Here is a 25030-nt window from a genome sequence, read left to right as displayed (position 1 = left end):
ATATATGCCGCGCAAATTTATCAAAACTTGAACGATTCCAGAAAAGAGCGCTAAAATGGGTAACAAACAGTTATGAGAGTGATTATCAAACGTTGTTAAAACGAACGAATACATTGCCCCTTACTATGTTCATACAGCTATGCAATCTATTGAACCTATCGAGCTTTTTTCACAGTGAAAACGATTTACAAATACGACTATTAACCAACAAGTCTGCCTCAAATACAAGACAAAATGATGGCCCGACATTAAGCCTTAAAAAAGTCCGCACAGAAAAAGCTCGCGCTGAGTTTTGTTTCAGGCTGTCTCGGGTGGCCAATCATCTACCTGGAACAGTAGATTTCTTCAATCCCACGGGGCTAAAAAACAGACTCTTGAATTTTATGTGGACCTATCAAATGGCGAAATTCAATGAGGCGAATCCTTGCACATGGATACTGTTTTGTGATTGTCGAAACTGCAGGGATGTATGGAAGACGTTTTAAGAAGAAATGAACTGGGAGCAGTCCCATCAGAAGTATTTCTGAGAATCCACAACAACAACAACAACAACAACAACAATAGCTTTAAAATTTCGAATATCTTGTTTTAACAAGTTTTTGTGAACTGATTTGTTTCATGTAATATCTTAAGCTTGAATTGCTTGCTTTGGAAAACTTTAACTTTTGGCGAAAACGATTCGTCTAGGAAATAGCTTAGGTTTTTCCGAATTTCCTTGTACCATTAGCTCGATCTAAAATGTTGATTGAAAAACTAAGAAAAAAATCTGGAAATCACTCTAAAGGCTTCAACAGAAAAAACAGCTTGCCATCCAGTTCACTTTTTAAAACAATATTATTATTATTTTTAATTTCATAGCTTGAATAGCTTGCTTAAAAAAATTTAAGTTTTTCGCGAACAAAGTGTTAAAGCTCAATATTTTGCTTCGAAAAACTTATACTTTTCGTGGACCAAATCAGTCTATGCATTAACTGAGATATTTTAAAAGTTTTATGTTTTAAATAGCTTGCATAGACAAACTTGAACCCTTTGCGAACCAGCTCGCTCTGTGAAACAGCTTGAAATATTTCATTTTATAGTTTGAATAGCTTACAAAGAAAAACATAAACTTTTTGCCAACTGATTCGCTCTTTGAAAGAAAGTGAATTTTTCCAAAGTTTCCTTGCTTAAATAGCGAGCCTAGCGAAGTCTTAATCTTTGCGAATTGATTCGCTGTATGAAACAACTTGAATGCAATGTTTTTTTTTGCTTGAATAGCTTCCACATAAAAACCTTAAGTTGCACCATCCGATTTGCTTCATGAAACATTTTGAAGTAATACAAAGTTTCATAGTTTGAATTGTTTGCTTAGAAAATTTTTGGGAACCGATTGATTCTGTGAAACCTAAAGTTTTTCAAGCCGATTAACGATATGGCTGAACTTCAATTTGTTCAAAATTTCTTTGCTTGGAAAGCTTGATCAGAACAACAACTAGTTTTTGGCGAGCCAATTGATTATTGGAGGCGAACTTGCTAGTCTCATTAAATCTTGTTTTCTTTTCAAGATACGATGAAAACCTGAGCTACTGATGTCACGCGACAGTCGTTTCTAAATATGGAAGCGAGTCACGTTGGTATGGATCATGCCTACCACGCTGGTATGGATCAAGCCAACCATGTTGATATAGGCCATATGAATAACATGGTTGACATGCAACTGCCACCATCAGAATCAAAAATGCAGTCGTCGCATTCTTACAGCGGTGATCACTCCTCAATGATGATGCAGGTTAGATAGTCTTATATATTGTAAGTAAACTTAAGGTACTCGTTCAAAAGTATGGTCCCATTTGAAACCTTTTTTAGAAGAAAAGTCTCTAAAAATATCTATGGTCCAATGTTAAAAAATCAGACAAAAAGTTGGGAAAGGTAGTTGTACCAGTGACTTAGATATTTTTGATAATTTCTTATTATAGAAAGTTTAAGTGGTATATCTAACAAAGAAATATGTTATCTTTGTTTTCATCCTCTTGAAGTACTTACCCCAGATATTAAGTGTTCTGGCGAGGCAGCACGTCTAAATTACAGAATTTCAATGAATCCATCAAAACACTCGTGATCATAATTCTAAGCGAGTACCAAATTTCAAGAAACAGTTTTGCAGTATCAAACTTCGAGATGGTTTTGTCCGACTCATTGCAAAGTTTCCGTCGCTTGTTTTCCTTTTAGTAAGACTTTGACTCCTTGAGACTTGATCAGGGGATCTTTGTTTTAAAGCTTCAAAAATGTAAATATGTTTACAATAGCTAGAGCAAGTGTCTTGTAACCGGGAATTATACTTTTTTCACGTAAGCAACTGTTCTTACCAGAATATGAAATTGCTATTTCATTGAACATTAACTTCCAGGTTTCTTTTCACTTGGCCTGGAGGTATTTTGAATATTTTTGCACCCTAAGGTCTGGAGTTCGAGTCTCGACAGAACCTTGTTATTTTCAGTATGTATCAAATTGTTGGACTTTCATTTGTCTGCTCATTTTTGTCGGCTTAGGAGCCACATCACGGTTTCTTCGTATGATTCAAGCCAGTATCATAGTAGTTGCATAGTCTCTTTTTTTTCACAAGGAATATCATTGAAAAGACCGAATATTCTCCCGTGTGCGGTCCCTTTTACTCCCGCTAGTTTTTTTTGCAAAAGATATCAATGGAAAAACCGCCTACTTCATGTGTGGGCTTTCAAAATTGACTTGTCTCTTTCTGCGAAAAAGTCTGTAGGGGAATATGTTCTCAAATTTTTCCGTTATCTCGAAAACTACTCTTCTAAGTCTGAGATTTATTTTAAATGGATAGAACGGATTGTGGAAAGCTCTCCTTCATAAGAGGCTACGCCGACTTTTTTTAATCAAAAAGTTATCTTCCTTGGAATAGTCAAATATTTGATGTTGTTACCGTTTTTGAACCTTTGACTTTTCTCAAAAATACCCTCTGAAATCTGATATTGTGGGTTCACTGGAGATCTCGAAAGTGATAAGCTCCGCTGCAGTAGCAGTAACTCCCAATGTTTTTTAAAATTGAAGTTCAAGATGGTTATGTCCGACTAATTGTTTCTTTGCTGCGAAGTTTTATCGCTTGTTTTCCTTATAGTAAGACTGACTCCTTTAGACTTGATCAGGGGATCTTTGTATCAAAGCTTCAGTAATACAAATATGTTTACAATTGCTAGAGCAAGTATCTTAAAAGCAGGAACTATACTTTTTTCCCGTAAACAACTGTTCGTCCTAGAATTTGACCTGGCTTTTTTATTGAACATAAACAACTTCCAGGTTCCTTCTCGCTTGGCCCGGAGTTAACTTGGTTGTTTTTGCACCCTATGGTCTAAATTTCGACTCGTAGCAGGACCTTGTTGATTTCAGTTTGTATAAAATTGTCGGACTTTCGTTTGTCTGCTCAATTTTGTCGGCTTAGGTGCCACATCACGGTTTTTTCTTATTATTCAAGCAAGTATCATAGTAGTTGCATAGTATTTTTTTTTACAAGGGATAACAATGAAAAGACCTCCCATTCTCCCATGTGCGGTCCTGTTTACTTCCGCTAGTCCCTTTCTATATGGGATATCAATGGAAAGATTGTCTACTTCCGTGTGCTTGCATAATCGACTGGTCTCCTTTGCGAAAAAGTCACTAGCGGAATATTTGACCCATGTTTTCAAATTTTTCCGTCATCTCAAAAACTTCTCGTCTAAATCTGAGATTTATTTTAAATGGATAGAACGGATTGTGGAAAGCTCTCCTTCATAAGAGGCTACGCCGACTTTTTTTAATCAAAAAGTTATCTTCCTTGGAATAGTCAAATATTTGATGTTGTTACCGTTTTTGAACCTTTGACTTTTCTCAAAAATACCCTCTGAAATCTGATATTGTGGGTTCACTGGAGATCTCGAGAGTGATAAGCTCCGCTGCAGTAGCAGCAACTCCCAATGTTTTTTAAAATTGAAGTTCAAGATGGTTATGTCCGACTAATTGTTTCTTTGCTGCGAAGTTTTATCGCTTGTTTTCCTTATAGTAAGACTGACTCCTTTAGACTTGATCAGGGGATCTTTGTATCAAAGCTTCAGTAATACAAATATGTTTACAATTGCTAGAGCAAGTATCTTAAAACCAGGAACTATACTTTTTTCCCGTAAACAACTGTTCGTCCTAGAATTTGACCTGGCTTTTTTATTGAACATAAACAATTTTCAGGTTCCTTCTCGCTTGGCCCGGAGTTAACTTGGTTGTTTTTGCACCCTATGGTCTAAATTTCGACTCGTAGCAGGACCTTGTTGATTTCAGTTTGTATAAAATTGTCGGACTTTCGTTTTTCTGCTCAATTTTGTCGGCTTAGGTGCCACATCACGGTTTTTTCTTATTATTCAAGCAAGTATCATAGTAGTTGCATAGTCTTTTTTTTTACAAGGGATAACAATGAAAAGACCTCCCATTCTCCCATGTGCGGTCCTGTTTACTTCCGCTAGTCCCTTTCTATATGGGATATCAATGGAAAGATTGTCTACTTCCGTGTGCTTGCATAATCGACTGGTCTCCTTTGCGAAAAAGTCACTAGCGGAATATTTGACCCATGTTTTCAAATTTTTCCGTCATCTCAAAAACTTCTCGTCTAAATCTGAGATTTATTTTAAATGGATAGAACGGATTGTGGAAAGCTCTCCTTCATAAGAGGCTACGCCGACTTTTTTTAATCAAAAAGTTATCTTCCTTGGAATAGTCAAATATTTGATGTTGTTACCGTTTTTGAATCTTTGACTTTTCTCAAAAATACCCTCTGAAATCTGATATTGTGGGTTCACTGGAGATCTCGAGAGTGATAAGCTCCGCTGCAGTAGCAGCAACTCCCAATGTTTTTTAAAATTGAAGTTCAAGATGGTTATGTCCGACTAATTGTTTCTTTGCTGCGAAGTTTTATCGCTTGTTTTCCTTATAGTAAGACTGACTCCTTTAGACTTGATCAGGGGATCTTTGTATCAAAGCTTCAGTAATACAAATATGTTTACAATTGCTAGAGCAAGTATCTTAAAACCAGGAACTATACTTTTTTCCCGTAAACAACTGTTCGTACCAGAATTTGACCTGGCTTTTTTATTGAACATAAACAACTTCCAGGTTCCTTCTCGCTTGGCCCGGAGTTAACTTGGTTGTTTTTGCACCCTATGGTCTAAATTTCGACTCGTAGCAGGACCTTGTTGATTTCAGTTTGTATAAAATTGTCGGACTTTCGTTTGTCTGCTCAATTCAGAGCGTAAATTTTGAGAAAAGTCAAAGGTTGAAAAACGGTAACAAAATCAAATATTTGACTATTCCAAGGAAGATAACTAGTAGTATGCATATAGTGCGTTAGGATCGGGGGGGGGGGGGTTGTCATACATGGATGACCATTAGGTATAAATCATAATGGTCACCATGTATTAAATGATCAGCAATGGTCACCATGTAATAATCCTAATTGTCACCATGTATAATTTTATACCTAATGGTCACTATGTAATAATCCTAATTGTCACCATGTATAGTTTTATACCTAATAGTCCTCATGTAAAACTTCGGTATATTATTGAGTATTCCCACTGAACGTTGTGGAAACGGGAATGGAATTAGGTTTTGGTCGGTGCATGTTTTCCCTTCTAAAGTTTGGGGGTATTGATTTGTTTACATGTAAAATGGCGTTATATACCTATTATATGCGACCAAACTATATGGTATATAGGAAAGCACAAGATTTTGGCAGCGTAGCTTAACTGTTGCCTGCGGTGACCGATTTCCTTCAAAAATGCATGTTTTATTGCTGAATCTCGAAGAAAGGAAAGTTCGTCAAGTGCGGCGGCCGCCACCTCTATTTAGGCAAAAATTAATAATCAATTTGACCAAAATAAGAATGAAAAATTACTTTAAGCCAAATGAAGCTAAAAAATAAGGAAAAATTACGAAACACTGAAAACTCTAAAATAATGAAATTGGCTTGAAAATTTCGACATTTCCATTTTCCGTGTCTACAGGAGACTGAAAAATAAACGTCTGAAATCTATGACAAAAGCTTTGATTTTATAGAAAGATTGAAAGAGCTAAAAGGTTGAAGTGTCTAAAGATCTTGAAAAACGAGAACACTGATGAAAGCCAAAAGTGCCCATTAATTTTGCTGCAATCATTTCTAAGACTTGTACCTAACTTGTTACTATAAAATTGAAGTGGAACAAAATTTCTTGGGGTCCGAGTAGAGGAAAACGCATGGCGCTCGACTCTCAGCCGAAAGGCGGCGTTTCGAAACCCGTCCGGAAATTGTACTGAAAGGAGGCAACAGTTGCTGGTATAATCCCCCATAGATCGATTTTGTACTTTTTTTTTTCACTTTGATAAAAAGCTTAACTTCTCGAATTACTGCTATTCAGTTAACAATTGGGTAAAATTTCAATTACTAAAAGAATGTATTGTTCAAAATTAAATTGTAAAATGTATAAATCAACCATATTAAATGGTTAGTTAATGGGTAAGCATGTGAGTTAGGAAACGTTTCAAAACATGATCAGTTATGTAAACAAAATCAGAAGCATCACCATTAAAGTTTTTATCAAAAATCAAATGTGCAATATAAATACAAAAAGAACCGCACATGGTAGAGTTTGAGTCTTGCATGGGAAAGTTTGTCATCAATTCAGTCACCTGATGAAAATTCTCGTTCAATCGTTTATACAGATTGGTGTACTGCCAAAGAGGAAGACCGAGAGGATCAGCGAAGTATAAAACATTTCTTCTGTTGCATATCACAATCCAATGTGTCCCCGGAGAATCTGATTTTGAAGTGTTCACAATCATAAAGATATTGTTTGGGATGAGAGGTGGAAAATTGTCGGCTGCAAATACTCCAAAAAACTTATATTTCAGATGTTTACAATTCTGAATGAGGTCCTGCAACTGGGTTTCATCCATTTTCAGACTGTCGAAATGGGAAGGACGTTCTTTGTAACTTTGCGGTCGGAGGTAATAAATACATTGGATGAGCGTATACCCCAAACAAAAATTTCCAGGTTTGCTGTCAAAGCGTTTGAGAATTGAAGATCGAGTGAAACTGAGCAGTTAGTAAGTTCTGGATGCAAGAAGTCATGAGCTGCCTGCTGTGTGCTAGTGAGATCAAAACACATAATAAAGTGCTGTTGGTAGTTATCCAGAGTGATTCCCAGCCCGCAGTGCAACAAACCCAGCGCTGATAGTGTGTTGAAGAAGAGACGTTTATGATCTTGTGTACTGATTGGTGTACTTGCTATTGGTAAACCATTTCGTCTCAAAGTAACTTGCTCCAATCCAAATTTTTGATAATGAAAAGGATTCGTTCGGTTTGTTCCTAGAAATGCATTATTTTTGTTCAATGCTATGATAATTTGTCTCACCGGTTTACGAGCAAAAATATCTTCCTGTTGCCAGCTGCGCTGACCAGCTGTTGCAAGAAATGTTTTTGTAATTTCTTCTTGATATGGGTAGTTCGCAGGAGTTTTGAGCAAAGTTGATTCAATGGCAGAGAGCACATGGTCAGTCACAGTCATTTTTCTAACATATAGGTTCGCTTCGAGTATTTGCAGCTTGTAATGCTTGGCAGCATCTTCCGATATAATGAGAAAGTCTTCATGAGAACGTCTGTAGGAAAGTCTGAGGGTAAAACCGCTCAACAAATGCTTGTCACATGTAAAAAAAATCAACTCCAGCGGGTCCATAGAACCAAATTTCCCTCGATTCACGGACCAGTTCTCGTTGAGATGTGAAATCAGCTGCATCTATTGCAGCGGGATTGTTTTCAAAACGATATCCCTGACACTTAAGCCATGAGTCCTTGGCTCCTTTGCTGTTAGAAAATTCTGTTCCAATAAAGCTTTTATGCGCAAAATTACTATTGGCATTTGAGATTTTGAGTCCATTAGCAGAGAGGGTACAGTCAGAGAAAAGGGAATACAGGGAGTTGTTTACGAGGAACGGTGAATCAGACACAGTAGGATCAGTGTTGTCGTATCGCAGATCAGCTCCATTTGATTGCGTTACTTTGCATCGTATTTCGGTCACCGGTGATTTCAAATTCAAGCATTGGTCCATTAGGTGAATAGACAGGTCCAATTTTTTGATCAAAAGCATTTTCAAAAGTAATCAAAAGAGGTTGTTTTTCAAACAAATCCAGAGAGCTATGGGTAGCTTCATTGGGTAACAAATTAGCGATCATTTATGTTTGAGAAAAAATCTGCTCGACTTCTCACTGGTTTTTCTTCGAATGGTTGTTTTTCTTTTTCGAGCCCCTACTGACCTTCTTCTTCGTAATCCATTCATTGGTGTCTTTCGACGACGACGTCTACCACCACCGAGTTGTTTTCTTGCAGTTTTTGTGACAGTGTTTTTCAATGCTTGTTTAGGAGACTTCTTTTTCATAGCGACATCAATTAGTTCTGGCGCTGCACTCATCAAAAGTTCTCTGCCCAGTTTTTTTGCAGCCGGTAGAATAATCCGTCGTGCAAACGGTATAGCAACACGACCAATACCAGCAGCCAAAGCGCCAAATCCACTGCCGCGTTGTCGGTAGTGTCCAGAGAAATGAGGAAGTGAAGCTTGCTTTGCATAATATTGTTCCATTGGTTTTCAATCAAAGCGCTTGAATTTTAGAGTCAACACAACTTTACCAGTTCCTGCAAAGGGCACTAGTCTTCCAGTTTCTGTGCGCAACTGTACCGATATTGATTGTACAGATGAAGTGAATAACTTTTTGTAGTCTAAATTAGTGAAGTTTTTTCGAAGATTAGGTTCAATGCTGCAGGCACTACCGTTTTTGATCCGTCTATTTGAATCAATGACGCGTAACAATGGGGCCTTTGCATCACCAACAGTTTGGTATTGAATAATGTCAATATAGACAAAAATTAGACTTGTCCCACTTGATAAGTCATATGGGAAATGAGATTCGTACAGTTCGTTTCCCTCATAAGATGCATCGAAGGAGGGTATCATTTTGTAACCAATGTGATATTCACCGTTCTCATCAAGCTTTGCATTGTAGCCTAACAGACTGGGTATTTGGGGACTTGGGAATGAGATTCCTTCATTTGCGTTCATCCAAATACTCATGCTATTCGTGATTTCTTGAGGACTCGCATCAAAATGAATTTTGTCTTTGAGTTTTGTTTTTATCTCATTAATCAATTGTTCTATAAAAGTGTACTCTCCTGATTTGATAAAAACTTTTTCGCCATAGTAGGGTCTGGAAATTGTATTCCGATTGCCAGCGTTGGATTTACTGGCTACTACTTCGGATGCTCTGAAGTACGTAAATTCCTCATCAGTAACATTGTTTCATTTTGTGGGGAAAATTATTTCTGAGAGAGCAACTCTCCAATCTCCGTCTAAAGCTATTTCTTCTTTACAAAAATTTCTAAAACTGGCCAAAGTGTTGTCTGGGAAATAATCCATTGATGCTGTTGAAATCAAATGTACAGTAAACTCATCACTGCCCATTTTCGTTATAATCAGCTTTGTTTCCAATTAAACTAAGTTCTTTTTCATAAAATTTTCCGCTGATTTCTTCCTTTTCCGCATCAATGAGACTGTATGTTGGAGGGTTTACAGTAGGAATGGCAACTATTTCAAAAACTTCGTCTGTAAAAATCTGCTTGTAACCTTTTCTAAAAGGCAAGTCAGTCTTCGCTATTCGCACATAGTCACCAACATAAAATTTTGGTTTCTGTACCAACTTCGATGAACTGTTTGCAATTAATGAAACTAAAGCAGGTACATGTTTTCTTGTGACCTTGTTTGGAGCCAATTTTGTTACTCTATTAACGCGTGAGTTAATCGTTTGAACAAAACTTTGTAATTTTTCAATATAACTGTAAGTCCATTCAAACTCCAAGTATTTGTACATAATACTTTTCAGCGATCGAATGTTTCTTTCGGCAAACGCTGATTTTTTTTCACTGTGAGTATTGTATTTGATGATTTCTCGTTTAGTACATAACTTTTCGAACTCTCCTTTAAACTCGGTGCCTTTGTCAACCCAAACTTTTTTTGGTTGTTTTGTTTTGATCATTTTTTTGAAAGCTTCGGTTGTTTCCTTAGCATATTTGGTCTTCAGGGGTTCCACTCGTAAGTCGCGAGAGAGACAATCGACAGCAACTAACAAATATCGTACCCCTCGGTTATATTTAGCCAATTTATCAACATAAGCTAAGTCAAGAGACCAAATTTCGTTGATATCGTTAACAATCACTTTTAGCCGAGGATATGTTTTACGAAACAATCCATACTTTGTATGTGATGATTGAGATCTCAGAAATTTTTAAACTTTTTTTGGTGAGAGTTGACTAGCATTTGTTAAATTTTTAACGCTACCAAATGCAGCTGGACCTTTCGTGTAGAGTAATTTGAGTTTCTTTTCTTCACTGATAGTAGGATTTCCATTCTTTTGTTGACGTCGTCGCAAACGATTCTTTACTGCTTTCATAGTTTTTATCATCGTCGTCGTTGGTGGTGGGGAAAAATTCTTTTTTCTGGGTTTTTCTTTTGTCGGATTGCTTGGTTTTGGGTTTGAGAGTTGTCGATCGAGTCTTCGAAGAGGAGGGTTTAGATCTCTTCGAGTACTCAGTTGTCGGGTTGTCGTCGGAGACGAAGGAGGAAGAAGTTGAGGGCTTAGCTGCTTCGCTCTTAAGCGAGCGGAGAATCTGTTTGGCATAAGTGTTGGACACTAAGCTAGGATCAAGATTCAGTTCTTTCAAAATTTGTGGATAAAAAACACCCTCAAGTTTTTTTGTGTTTTGCTGTGTATCGTACAAAAAAGATTCAATTTTAACGAGTGTTGGTTTTCCTTGAATTAAAACATATCCGTCAACGTCTAAAGTCAAGGATTCAACTTTGAACAACTGCTTTAGCACGATGTTTGCCCTTTCCAATTTATTAGCTTCCAATAGCTCTTGAATGGATTCCATAACCTTTCGAAACACTTCAGCGGTTTTTCCATTACTTTTTTCATCGTTTTTTTCTGTTCTCTTTGAGCTTGTCTGCTGCAGTGAATTGTATGATTCAAAATTTTTTTCTGCTTCATCATCACCATCATCACTGAAATTAGTAAGTGCAGATAAATTTCTTTTTCGAAGATTTGGTACTACATTATTAGGGGTTAAAGGAATAGGAGATGTTGGGTTTAATGGTGGTGGAGAGTCACGGCTGATATTTCGTTCTCGAAATCGTTGTATGTAATTGAGTTGAGATGATTTGTCGTTAATTAATGGATTATGAAGGATTTGAGATTGTGGTGCAGTTTTTTCATCTGGAGCATATGTTTTTCGAGGAATGAGGATGAATTCTTCAGCATACATGCCTGAGGTTCTAGTTTTTCAGGTAAATGTAACACGATTCTCCGATTGATTTAACCAGTGAAATATTGTTTGCCAAAACTTTTCGTTTTTCTCGGATACTAAACTTAGGGTCAACAATTTTTCCAAATGGTATTTTCTTACTCTCGATGAAACTTTTGTTAGCTGGAACATGTCCCAGAAAAACATTCACAAAACAATCGCAAAGAAATCTAATAAAATTTGAATCAGCTCCTGTCAAAATTGATCTACAATGGCGACTATTGAGCATTTGCTTCAATATACATAATTCTTTCTCTTTCATTTTCAAGAGATGTGATAACTGCTTTTGAGGATGGTAAATAGAAAATGGTTGGTGATGGTGGAACTATGTTTGACGAATAACGAAGACATTCTGAAGTTTTGGGATCCAAGTCTATCAACAGATGACCGAAATCTTCTTTCGTTGCCAACTGATACGCATGACGGAGGAATTTTGCATTATTCAACTGTCTGCCTAAATAATCAATTTGTTGAATGTCTCGAGGTGATTTGAACAAAATTAAGTGAGTTGTATTCAAATCTATTGTACGTGATTGCTTACTTTGCTGAAATAAATTGTGCTTGACATAAATAACATGAACATTTTTATGTCGGCCTGCTGTAGCTAATTTAACAAAATCTTTTTCATTAAAAATTTCTTCACAGGTATCATCAAAGACAATCATACAATCCCGTAAGTTATTAACAATTTCAAAGCTGGACAATTTTATAAATTCAATATCAAATTTGTTGTGAGAAACAAAGGAACGGTATTTGGGTTGATCGTGAAGATAAAAATAAAATATCTTGTTATATGATGGATAGAATGTACCTTTGAGAAGCATTTGAAAAATTAAATCAGTTTTGCCAGATCCCGAGGGACCTGAAACGGACATAAACAGACGATCTTTTGTTGAAATGATCTTATTCATTATTATAACTTGGGATTGGGTAAAATGTAACCAACTGTACTGGATAGTATTGAAAGCCAAATGGCAGTCTCGTCACAACTAAGATTGTAAAAAGACAATTTTGAAATAGATAAAGAGAGCAAAATGAAAATGAAACAGACTTGTGTGAAAAAGACAACTTCTGCAGACGGAAGAGAAACAGAATTACAAAATTTCCAAGATCTGTTTTCGTGAGATAAAGACTGTTCGGCACCACCAATGTCTACAAAGTCGCAAGCATTGTTCTCAACAGTGGTGGTTTCTTCAATTTCCATGTTTACTGGAAGACTTTTTTTGCTTATTTGTATCAAGGTTGATAGTTACAACTGCATACCAATCGCCTTTTTTTCTCTCTGATCTATTGCCGTTTGGTTTGTATTTTATTATATATCTTGCTATGTTTTTGTCTGTGAGAAGTATCCGAACAATTTTTTCTACGTTTCCGGTACTGATTTCGTCTAATAACTCTTTTGGTAAATTCTCACCTGTTAAACTCACATTTTGTGTGTTTTCTTTTGGCAAAAATATTTTTTTGAATTTTTGAATTTTCAAACACGACATGTTAGCAACTAGTAATCACACAAGATCAAAAGAAAATGAAGACAATCAATAAATATATTTATTATGATTCACAAAACTTGGTATATGTATGTGATTCGTCATTTCGGTTCAACAGGCAAATCAACTCCTCGTTCAATGAAGAAAAACTCATATTTTGTGAATTTGTCATGGTTACAATTAGATTTGAACTTTACAACAAAAAATGAGCAGCAACTCTGATAGTGGCTTGAACTAAATGTATTTCCTCAACGTTATCAGTTTTGACTAATTCTTTCAGATCAGCTGGAAGCTGATGGTCATGCAAATGGATTTGTCTTCTCTCTCCCAGCTGAGGTTGCAGCCCTTCCAGGTTGAGATTGAACAACGGAATTGACTGGCGAAATTCCTGGAGTCTGGACATTGTACAGGTGAAAGTAGTCAAGAACTGTAAAAAAATTTCCGTAAATTGTCGATTTCGATATCGTTCAGTGTGTTTTGTTCGAGTTTTTGCAGGAGAGGTTTTCCTCGACAATCTAATATGCCTGTCCGCGTAAGAGTAACTTTAATTCTTGGTGTTGAATTGTTTTCAGGACTCTGATTAGTCATTGAAGCGTAAACCAACAAATTTGGAGATAAGGTTGTTTGCATCATTGGACAGTTCATTTTGTAACCAATCGAAAAAAACATTGGATTTTCTACGGGTACAATGCTTTAATAATTGATGTGAGGGAAGTAAATGAGAATGTCGTTTGCAAATATGTTTTTCTTGACCCAATAACTGTTCAATCTTTGGGCAACCAAAATCTTCCAAATTTTTCACGGGTAATTTCAAGTATTCAGCTAGTAAAACAGATTTTTGTGTACCTTTAGCAAAAAAATGGGAATTTGGGTTCCTCAAACGAATGCTGTCAAAAATTTGATCCAAGTATGAGTAAGGGTATTCACCTTCGTCCCAACGAAGCCCGTGTAGAAATTTAGATACCCAATTGTACGCTTTTTTCTCTTCTTTTGATAAATTGTTGAATTGGACTGGTGGCAGAAAATGAATTGTATCAATTGTATTAGCAGAGCAAACGGAAAGTTCCTTTATGATCAAAGGTTTCTTGCCACATTTAAATCCCTCAATATCTAAAATAATGAGATGATTGAAAAACAATTTTTTAGTTTTCTTTCTTTGGGTTAACATGACTTTCACTCAACATTCCAACAAACGAAATAACTTTGGTTTGAATGCTTTAAGAAATAAGCAAAACGCAATACCTGTCACGTGACCCTGGTAACAGTTTTTTATTGGACAAGGCAAAACATATGTGTACCCAGGACCGGTATGATTTTTTTCTTGCAAATATCCCGCTGCGTCATGCAATATAGCATGTATTCTAAGAAATTTGAAATGTTTCAAGTGTTTGTCGAGCGACGAATTGTCTATTCCAATTAAACCACCATATGGTCTGTTTTTCAAAACAAAATCCAAATTAATATCAGCATCCAAATACAAACAAGTGGCTAAAAAATACTGAAATCTGACTGATTTGTCTGGATATTGTGATTTTAAGTCTATAAAAATTTCATGAATGAGTTTTAAATCGAAAGTTGAAATCATGTTTACTGAACTCAATATAATAAAAAGGGAATAATGAAAAGTATCAATTAAAACTTAACTTTCTCTTCAACAATAAATTTCACAAATAGCACATCAGTATCTACATCAAGTTTTCCATATCCACTTGTCAAAATATCCATTAATTTGCAAAAAGCGGCAGAATGGGGTCCATTAATTAAACTTTCAAATCTTTTCAAAGTTTCTGTATTCATCTCATCTGTTTGAACATGTCTGCTTTCTGTATGTTTCTTTGAAACTGAAGTCGAAATTCTTACGGATTTGTTTGACGTCGACGATGCAGCAGGCGTAACTGTATTATCAATTCGTTTCTGTCCCCCAACGGCCGGAGATTTCTTGCAAACGTTTTGATTTGGTGAAGTTTGTTTGTTAGATGATGTTGCAGAAAGCAATAAATTGGGTAAACGTTTTTTGATTGCAGTGAAATCTAACAAATCGAGATTGGCTGCAACAGGTTGTGCTGAATAAGTGAGAGCTAGTTTAAGCTTGTCAAATAACTCACCGTTTCCTTTGACATCTTTAGCAGGAGAAATTAAGTATTTGAAGCAAGTGAAAATACAAGGAACACTGAAACATTTTTGGGAAGGAAAAAATTGGTTTAATTGTTCCTCTGAATCTACTTGAATCAATATATGGTAATGAATTTTTTTTTCATTCTAGACTGAAAAAGGGCAATATTCAGATTTGAAGTGGCTTCCAAAAGCATAATTTTTAAAAGTAGATACATTAGGAATTTTTTCAGTGATAACAAATTTTAAATTTGGTTGAAATTTTTTGAAATAATCAGGTAACACAACTTCGAACATAGCTTCTGCCATTTTGTAAAGGAAAATTAATTCGAGTCGTGCTTGAAATCGTTTGTGTTCGAGGAAAGTTGAGATTTCCTGGCTCGTTTACAGTTAGATTGTGGTTTGTCTTTGTTTTCAACAGTATCAGAAATTTCACTTGTTTGCGCTCGGATTGACTTTCCCGACTTTAGTAATTTTGAAAATTCTTCGCTGCTTAAGGAAAGTCTTTGTACACATTCAAATTCAGCGCCTTCAGTTGCTTTTTTGAAAACTTTCAGGAATACATAAGTTCCAGTTTGGTCATATGTTTTCAATGTAGCACGCACTAGTCTTTTACTGTTTTCCGAAATATCGAAATAACAATCGCCAAAATCTTTATCTGCATTTGCTGTGGTGCTTGTTTTGGTTTTATTCATTGTAACGAGTAAATTTTCAAAGTAACTTGATTCAAAACTGAATAGAAAGAAATGAATGGTTCCGATTGATTGTATATGTCTGCAAAAGAAAGCGTTGTATCTATTTTAATTTATATACACATGTACTTTATATCGCAAAGATATTGGATTGCAATTTAGTTCAAATGGATAAGTATTTTGTGCATGTACAACTGATAAGAATTTTAATGGGTGTTAAAGGTCACAATGTTTAAACGTTATTTTTGATACAAGCTATTTGTTTGAATGCAATTTAGATAAACATAGAATACCACGCAAGGTAACATAAATATTTTACACGCCCTCCCTTATTAAACTGATTAAAAACTACATAGGAGGTCTTGAAATTTCTAATTTTAGAAGAACCAATCCCTATTTTAATCTCTTGAGGCGTTTTCACAATTCATTTCAGTTTCATTTCTCTCCGCGTTACGTTTGTCATTTTCTTCCAACTTTTCTTCAAAAATGCCTTGTTATATTATTGCCGGATATTCCAATCACGAAAGAACCATTTTTTATGAAACCGTTCACGGTAATTTTGTAGCAATAATTAACGAAGAAAAAAGTTTCAATTCTGATGAGTGGACTTGTACTCATCACGTTATGATTCCCAAAAAATTTTTACATTTATTCAGTAAACTTTCCTTAAAAATTTCAAAGAAAGACGAAGAACTGAATATAAAGTATTTGAGTTACCTTACAAATTCTGGTAAATATACGGATCCTGACGAGCCTCTTGCTCTTCAGGTTGATATTTCAACTTTATCAAAACCAGTAAAAAAAACTTTTGTATAAATACGATTGTGATGTTACTCCGATGTGTGAAAACCAGTTAGAATACTTTGAAGAAATTGAATTTTTTGATCGTTTATGGGGAATGGAACAGATTGAATCACCATCAGTAGTTACCCCGAAAGCTGATCCTTCCCCTGTAGTATCACCATGGCTTGACGAACCGGGTTGCTCAACTCCAAAGCGTACCCCTGAGGCTACTGTGAGCAACCACATGGAAAACTTAACCCCTTCTCTCTGTCTAGCGCCAAAGAAAAAAAAGGAAACTAACAACACTAGAGAAAGCGCAGGAGTATTTGGACCTTATATAACTTTGAAACTGAGGTTGAGTTTTATTGATTTTTGTTTGTATTTATTGTGTATAATAATTTAACTTTAAAATTGAGTTTGAGTTTGTATCTTGTATTTGTTCATTAATTATCACACGATTGGGTTCTGATTAAAAATTTATTTCAAAAGCCTTTAAAAATTGATGTTTAAAAAATCATTTATTTTTAATAAATTGACTATTTTTTTTCAATTAAAAACAAAAAAAAATCCGTAAAATTTTCATTTTTTCCACAATTAGGATTTAACATATTAACATTGAAGTTCTTATTTACATTAGTGATCTTGAGAAAAAACTGAAAAGCATCCATATATATGCTAATTTTTAGAAAACAAGATTAAAAAAATCAATTTCGTTTTTTGAAAAAAGATAATTAACGTCAAAAAAAAAAACTGGAAAAAAATAATTTTGGATGAAAACTTATGTTGTCATATGTTTATTCAAATAGTTATCATACAAATTAAACATAATGAAAAATAGTATAAAAGATGTTTAAAACCAACTTTTTGATAATATACTTATTTTTTTAATGTTTTTTAGTTAAAAATTTGATTTTTTAATTACAAAAAGGAAAAAAAAGCATGAATTTTTTTCTTTTTCTACAAATTGGAGTTACCATTTGATCATTGATACTGTTGTCTCCAAAAATGATCATATTGAAAAAAATACAAGTATTCATCATCATGCTAAATATTTGAGAAAAATAATAAAAATCAAACTTTTTAATTGATGACTCATCGTTTTTTCATTTTTCCGAAAAAATGCGATTTTCAACCAGAAGACGCAATTTTTTATTATGAGCAAGTGGTGTTATTATGAAAGTGCATTGAGGGGCACGACTAATGAGATTGTGGGAGTAGATGTTTTTTCAATAGTCTTCGAGAAAAACGCTAATCCCCTTAATCCCCCCTAAAACAACAAACTCATTTCTCTTTACAGAAAAGTATTTTTTCGGACTTTTTTTTCAAATCGAAAGACAATTGAGACAAATTCATGATGACATGGACCGTGCAACCGCTCCGTGATTGACATCATTGATAGCAATGCGCCTGGAAAGTTAAAAAACTGTCATTTTTCAGTTTTTGCTTTACTTATTCATCATTTCAACTGTTTTTGATACTAATTTTGACATTTTTATAGGATATTCTGTCCCCATGACAACTGGGATATTTAGGATCTATCATGTGTTTTGACATGCTCAACTTTTATTCGCAATTTCGAAATTTTCATCAATTTATATTTTGAATTGATAAAATATAAAATTAAAACTTTTCTCTCTTGGCTCTAAAATCATTTTGGATTAAAATTTAGCCCAAACTTGGTTGGCTTAGATTAATTTCTATCGTTTGTAATAATTATTAACGTTTCAAACAACAATTTATCTGTTTCGTCCAATCGAATTTGAGTTTGCCAGTTATGGCGGGAAATTCAAATCTAATTCAAATTTTGGCGGGAACTTTAATTCAAATTCAAACTTACGCGCGCAAAACACAAACCGTTTTCTCTGCAATTGGTAGACGAACAGTTATGCTTCCCATTTACTGTTGTTTCTGAGTGTAATTTGAGATCACTTGATTCTTTTTCTTTCTTAAAATCAATAGCCTAACTTATTTCAAAAAATGTTCAAATGCAATTTTTGTCCACTGAAATATGCAAATAAGAGCAATAGAAGTCGCCATGAGCGTGACAAACATTTTGTTGAAAAAGGACTTATTGTTTATCGATGCAATGAGTGTTCATTCACGGCTCAAATGCTTTCAAATTTACAAAAACATATTCTTCACACTCATGGTCAACTTGGAGGTGTTTGTGATTATTGTCATTTGGGATTTCATTCGCCCAAAAACTTATCAGCTCATTTACTAGCAACCCATGGTCTTCCTGTTATGAGAGCTGCCTCTGCTGATTTAGCCACTACAAGTGCCGCTGCTAATGCTGCTCTCGGTGATGTGCATGCTGTCGATGAAGACGAAATCAACGGCACCAATCTTCAAAAAAGTGAGTCTGCTTTTTTCGGTGTTCTTGAAACGTATGTGATCGGCGGAAACCAACCCATGGATGAAAATCAGCCGATTGACCTTTTGCAATTTATGCAAGAGAAAAAAGATGAAATTCAAAGTCTCATAATCGATCGAGTTGCAGAAGGACCTAGAAAAGTTCAGTTCAGCGCTAATTTAGGTTTGGTAAAACCTAAAGTAATAAATGATTCTAGTAAAACTGAGCACGACGAGCGGATTGACATTTATGCAAACTCTGATATGAAACCTGCGATGAGCTTAGGATTAGAAGATGATGAGTTTTTTGAAATGGTCGAAAAAATGCAAGCAGTTTTGGAGACTTTTGCATCTTATGGAAGCGGTTGGGTTTTGCAACACGTAATTCAAGTTTTTGTTAAACTTGCAAAGTTTTCACCAATCCGTGGGTCATCTTATATTGACTTGCCTTTTCGAATTCGAATGTCCCAGAATTTGATAAACATTAGAAATCACGAAGATAATAATTGCTTCGAACTTCGCTTTACCGCTGCTTATAGTCTGAAGCATGGTGTTGACCTACTTCTAACTGATCAACAAAAAGCGAACCCAGCAGCTGCGCGGACACAACCTGATACATACACTGCTGAAAGTGCACACAAAGCCCAAGGTAATTTTGATTCACCCATGAGTTTCGCTTCAATTGGAAAATTTGAACAACTTAACGACGTGCGGGTAAATGTGTTCCAGTACCACAAGGGAGATTTGTTGCCTATGTATATATCAAAACGACCAAACCAAGATAACAGCACCCAAACTGAAATATTTGACATGGACCTGCTTCTCTTGTATGAGCCTGCAAAGCATCACTATGTACTTATAATCGATTCGTTAAAGTTCATCTCCGAAATCAAAGGGTGTAAGTATCGCCCAATTGCACGTTTATGTAGAAACTGCTTTCACATTAGTTGGAGTGATGAAACTCACGAGCAACACATCCAGTGTTGTAAGGATCATGAACCTGCTCTAGTAGTCATGCCTTCAGCAGAAAAAGGTACCAACAGATACGAGTTCAAAAACCTCCAGGCCTTGTGGTTTGTACCACTTGTGATTTATTTTGATTTTGAATCATTTCTGAAACCTGTAGATTCTTGTCCTGATAATCCATCGCGATCATCTACCCGAGTTGTACAAAAACACGAAGCTTGTGGGTATTCATTGGCTGTAATTGAACACGGAAATTCACAGCCCTACTTCTTTGACTATGACAGCTCTGATCAATGCATGAAAAAGTTTCTCAATCAGTTGCATCAATTAGCGAGAGAGATATATGATCAAAAGCGACGGTTTCCTCAATTTCTAGAAAGCCAAGAATCGTTGAACAAAGAAAACACATCAACATGTTGGATTTGCTGTATACATTTTACCAATGAGCACGAAAAATGTCTTGACCATTGCCATTTTTCTGGAAAATTTTTGGGATGGGCACATGAAAAATGCAACCTCGCAAGACGAACTGTAAATTTCACCCCAGTCATTGGACATAACATCCAGAACTATGACCTTCACCACATTTGTCTCGCATTGCATGAATGCGAGCCAACAAGTACAATGAGTGTTATACCTAGCACCGACGAAAAATATATATCGTTAAGCATTGGAGTCCTAATTAAAATTATAAAAAGGAAAAACGGATCTGAGCAAAAAGTTTTTGAATACCTCAGATTTATTCACTCATGCAAGTTTGTGAATTCTTCCCTGCAAAAATTGGTTGATAATCTACCAGCGGAAAAAATGTCAATTTTGAACAAGTATTTTGCAAACGAGACGGAGGAGCAACGGTGTCTGATACGACAAAAAGGTTTCTACCCTTATTCGTACATGACCGGAAGAGAAAAATTTGCAGAAAAAGAATTGCCTCCTTTGCAAAATTGGTCCGATGTTTTGAATGGAGGAAAAGTTGCAGTTTCACAAGCGGATCTGGAACATGCAAAGAAAGTTTTTAGAGTGTTCAAATGTCAAAACTTGGAGGATTATCACAACTTGTATCTCAAGTGTGATACACTCCTTCTTGCTTGCGTCTTTGAAGAATTTCGACAAATTAGTCACCAAACTTATGGCCTGGACTGCGCGCACCATTTTAGTGCTTCAAACTTAGCTGGAGACGCCTTCAAACGTATCTGCAAAGACTCGAATGTTCAGCTTTTATCAGACCGCAGGCATCTCGAAATGGTCGAGAATATGATGCGAGGTGGTACTGCATCCGTGTTCCATAGTCGCTTTTTCAAAGCCAACAACAAAGAATGCCCCGACTTCAACCCAGATCAACCTAGCACCTACGGGTTTATGATCGATGCAAATAACCTCTATGGCGGCGTCATGCAAACGGAGAAATTACCGGTGCGTAACTTTGAGCTAATAGAGCATATAGAAGACGAGGTGATTGTGAACCAAATCCTCAACATGACTGAAGACTCTTTGATTGGATTTATATTGGAAGTTGATCTCGAGTATCCAGAAGAACTGCATGAGGATCATCAAGATTACCCTTTAGCTCCTACTAAAGAAAGTGTACCCCAGGATTGGTTGAGTCCCTACCAAACAAATTTACTCGAGCAGATGAAAAATCAAGACATTGCAAGACGTTCAATTGGAAAGACCAAAAAGTTACTGCAGACGCTGCATGACAAGTCAAATTATACAATTCATTACAAACTATTGCAATTGTTTGTTAGGTTGGGACTTAAAGTTAAAAAAGTGCACCGTGTGCTGAAGTTTGAACAAGAAGCATGGTTAGAACCATACATCACATTGAACACGACTAAACGACAACAAGCTAGAAATAAATTTGAGGAGGATTTGTACAAACTACTGAACAATTGTGCTTATGGGAAAACATGCGAGTCGAAGCGCAAACGGATGCTTGTTCGGATAGTTAGAGATTATCATGCCGCTTTGCGAGAAATTAGTGCATTCGAATTTAAATCCTACAAAATTTTTGGAGAAAACTTGGCAGCGTTCACTTCGAATCCAACAAAAATCTATTGGGATGTCCCAACAATTGTGGGAGCTAGTGTTCTTGAGTTAGTAAAGTTTCACATGTATAAATTTCATTACGATATAATGAAACCAAATTTTGAATGTCAACTATTGTATTCTGATACAGACAGTCTCCTGTACCAAGTCAAAAGTGAAGATTTATACCGAGAAATTTCCGAAAAAAGGAATATTTTGAATGAACTTGACTTGTCAAATTACCCGAAGAACCACCCTCTCTACGACCCGAAAAACAAAATGGTTGTTTTAAAATTCAAGGATGAGTTTCCAGGAGACATTATAACCGAGTTTATATCCCTCAAACCCAAGCTTTATTCCATTTTGTCCAGAGGTAATTAATTTCTATTTGCCTTATTTGTGAGCACGAATTTCAAAAAATTTTGATTTTTTGTGATTTTTTTTTCGGAAGGCAATTTTTATTTGTGGGCGAAAAAATGTAATTTTATCAAAAAAAAGAAATTTGGAAAAAACTTTTTAGGCGAAAAAGTATAATTTTTTTTGAAATTTTTTTTTTGTGGGCGGTTTTTTTTTGTGGGCGAAATTTTTTTTTTTTTGGAAAAAAAAATTTTTTTTGTTCGAAAAAAAATTTCGGGCGAAAAAGTGTTTTTTGTTTTGAAAAAAAATTGGAAAAAACTTTTTGGGCGAAAAAAAAAAATTTTTTTGAAAATTTTTGTTTTTTTTTGTGGGCGATTTTTTTTTTTTTTTTTTTTTTTTTTTGTGGGCGAAAAATTTTTTTTAAAAAAATTTTTTTTCGGCAAAAAATTTTTTTTTAAAAATTTTTTTGTCGGGTATTTTTTTTTGTGTTGGTTGATTGTTGTTTTTTTTTTAATGATGACTAATTTTTAAGGTCACACCTGGCCTTCATGTATTTTTTTTTTGTTGCACCTGGCCTTCAAGTTAACATGATGTAGCTCTTAAAAAAACATCGTATTTGGTTTTTTTACCACTACACATTAGTGATCATCAAAAAATTGATTAGTAATCATATAAATAAAATTTCAGACTGCAGAAAATTATCGGCGAAAGGTGTATCCAAAGCTGCTCAGAAGATGTTGAGTCATCAGCGATATCGAGACACCTTGACCTCTGGCTCGTTATTCAAAACTGAAAACAGTCGAATCGCATCCGAGTCACACAATCTGCAAACAGTGACTTCGACGAAAACATCGTTATCAGCTTTTGATGACAAACGCTACATCCTCGATGATGGTCAGCAGACTCTTCCCTACGGTCACAAAAACATCGTGGGTCAAACTGTGATTGGCATTGATGATAGTGATGACAACACAGCCGCTGTTAATTCTGACCCAACTGACGATGACGATTTGGAAAAATGGATGCCATTTTTTGAAGATTGTCAACAGCCAGTGTCGTGGGATTGTGACGATTTCCTAGATGGGGTGTCTGAAGAATTCGCTAACACTCAAAACGTTGATTGGGACCATCCGGAAATTGATGATGAATACTTTGAGGATAGTTTTACTGTTGAGAACACACAACCACATCGCTCGCTTCGACAACTGATGGACCAGGTCAATAGCAGTTGGCAAACTCCAGACCCCGGTCTGATTCGGGCAGCAGAAACCAACGACAGTGATATTGATAGCGGGGATATCGCGGATCTGGAGGCCAATACTTCCGATGAGGACGAGTCGTCATTCTTCAACGATTCGTTTTTCGATTATGAAGCAGTTGAAGTAGAAGAACCACGGTCAAAAAATCGACGAATAGATTAAAACACAAAAAAAACACCACATTAACTTTTGTATAGTAAATAAAATTCAGTTATTTAATATGAGAATTGTCTGTACATAAAATTTGACCTACCGCTATTCCGTGTTTAGCGTGTATTTAAGTGCGAGATTTTGTTCAGCTTTGGAACTCAATTAATCTGGGATATAAACAATTTCATTTAAGCGATAGTGTCTTTAGCATACTTTTGTATGTATTTGTATGTAATTTGAGTTTGAATCAAAGTTTTAAGAAGAATTGAGCAAACAGTCTATAGCGCAGTTAAACACTCCAGCTGGTTTCAGAACGAAGATTTGGCAAATCCTTTCCCGCACCAAACATGTAACCACAACGTTCAGTGGGAATACTCAATAATATACCGAAGTTTTACATGAGGACTATTAGGTATAAAATTATACATAGTGACAATTAGGATTATTACATGGTGACCATTGCTGATCATTTAATACATGGTGACCATTATGATTTATACCTAATGGTCATCCATGTATGACAACCCCCCCCCCCCCCGATCCTAACGCACTATATGCATACTACTAGTTATCTTCCTTGGAATAGTCAAATATTTGATTTTGTTACCGTTTTTGAACCTTTGAATTTTCTCAAAATTTACGCTCTGAAATCTGAGATTGTGGGTTCAATGGAGATCATGAGAGTGATAAGCTCCGCTGCAGTAGCAGCAACTCCCAATGTTTTTAAAATTGAAGTTCAAGATGGTTATGTCCGACTAATTGTTTCTTTGCTGCGAAGTTTTATCGCTTGTTTTCCTTATAGTAAGACTGACTCCTTTAGACTTGATCAGGAGATCTTTGTATCAAAGCTTCAGTAATATAAATATGTTTACACTTGCTAGAGCAAGAATCTTAAAACCAGGAACTATACTTTTTTCCCGTAAACAACTGTTCGTACCAGAATTTGACCTGGCTTTTTTATTGAACATAAACAACTTCCAGGTTCCTTCTCGCTTGGCCCGGAGTTAACTTGGTTGTTTTTGCACCCTATGGTCTAAATTTTGACTCGTAGCAGGACCTTGTTGATTTCAGTTTGTATAAAATTGTCGGACTTTCGTTTGTCTGCTCAATTTTGTCGGCTTAGGTGCCACATCACGGTTTTTTCTTATTATTCAAGCAAGTATCATAGTAGTTGCATAGTCTCTTTTTTTTTACAAGGGATAACAATGAAAAGACCTCCCATTCTCCCTTGTGCGGTCCTGATTACTTCCGCTAGTTCCTTTCTATATGGGATATCAATGGAAAGATTGTCTACTTCCGTGTGCTTGCATAATCGACTGGTCTCCTTTGCGAAAAAGTCACTAGCGGAATATTTGACCCATGTTTTCAAATTTTTCCGTCATCTCAAAAACTTCTCGTCTAAATCTGAGATTTATTTTAAATGGATAGAACGGATTGTG

The 25030-nt window shown here is 35.7% G+C and overlaps 1 protein-coding gene across 1 annotated transcript in view; it reads left to right on the top strand.

The window, feature by feature from the left end:
• Positions 1 to 1548: 1548 nt before the first annotated feature.
• Positions 1549 to 25030, top strand: part of LOC134840253 (high affinity copper uptake protein 1-like) — a 53013-nt gene continuing 29531 nt past the window's right edge. Inside the window, exon 1 of the mRNA XM_063856000.1 lies at positions 1549 to 1768. Within this exon, the coding sequence (XP_063712070.1) occupies positions 1595 to 1768 (174 nt within the window). The 5' untranslated portion in view covers positions 1549 to 1594. The remainder of the gene's footprint in view (positions 1769 to 25030) is intronic.

Source organism: Symsagittifera roscoffensis, chromosome 2 (assembly GCF_963678635.1).
Source record: "Symsagittifera roscoffensis chromosome 2, txSymRosc1.1, whole genome shotgun sequence".
Taxonomy (NCBI): Eukaryota; Metazoa; Xenacoelomorpha; order Acoela; family Convolutidae; genus Symsagittifera; species Symsagittifera roscoffensis.
The sequence above is the reverse complement of the archived record's forward strand: the minus strand, read 5'-3'. Positions and strand labels throughout refer to the sequence as shown.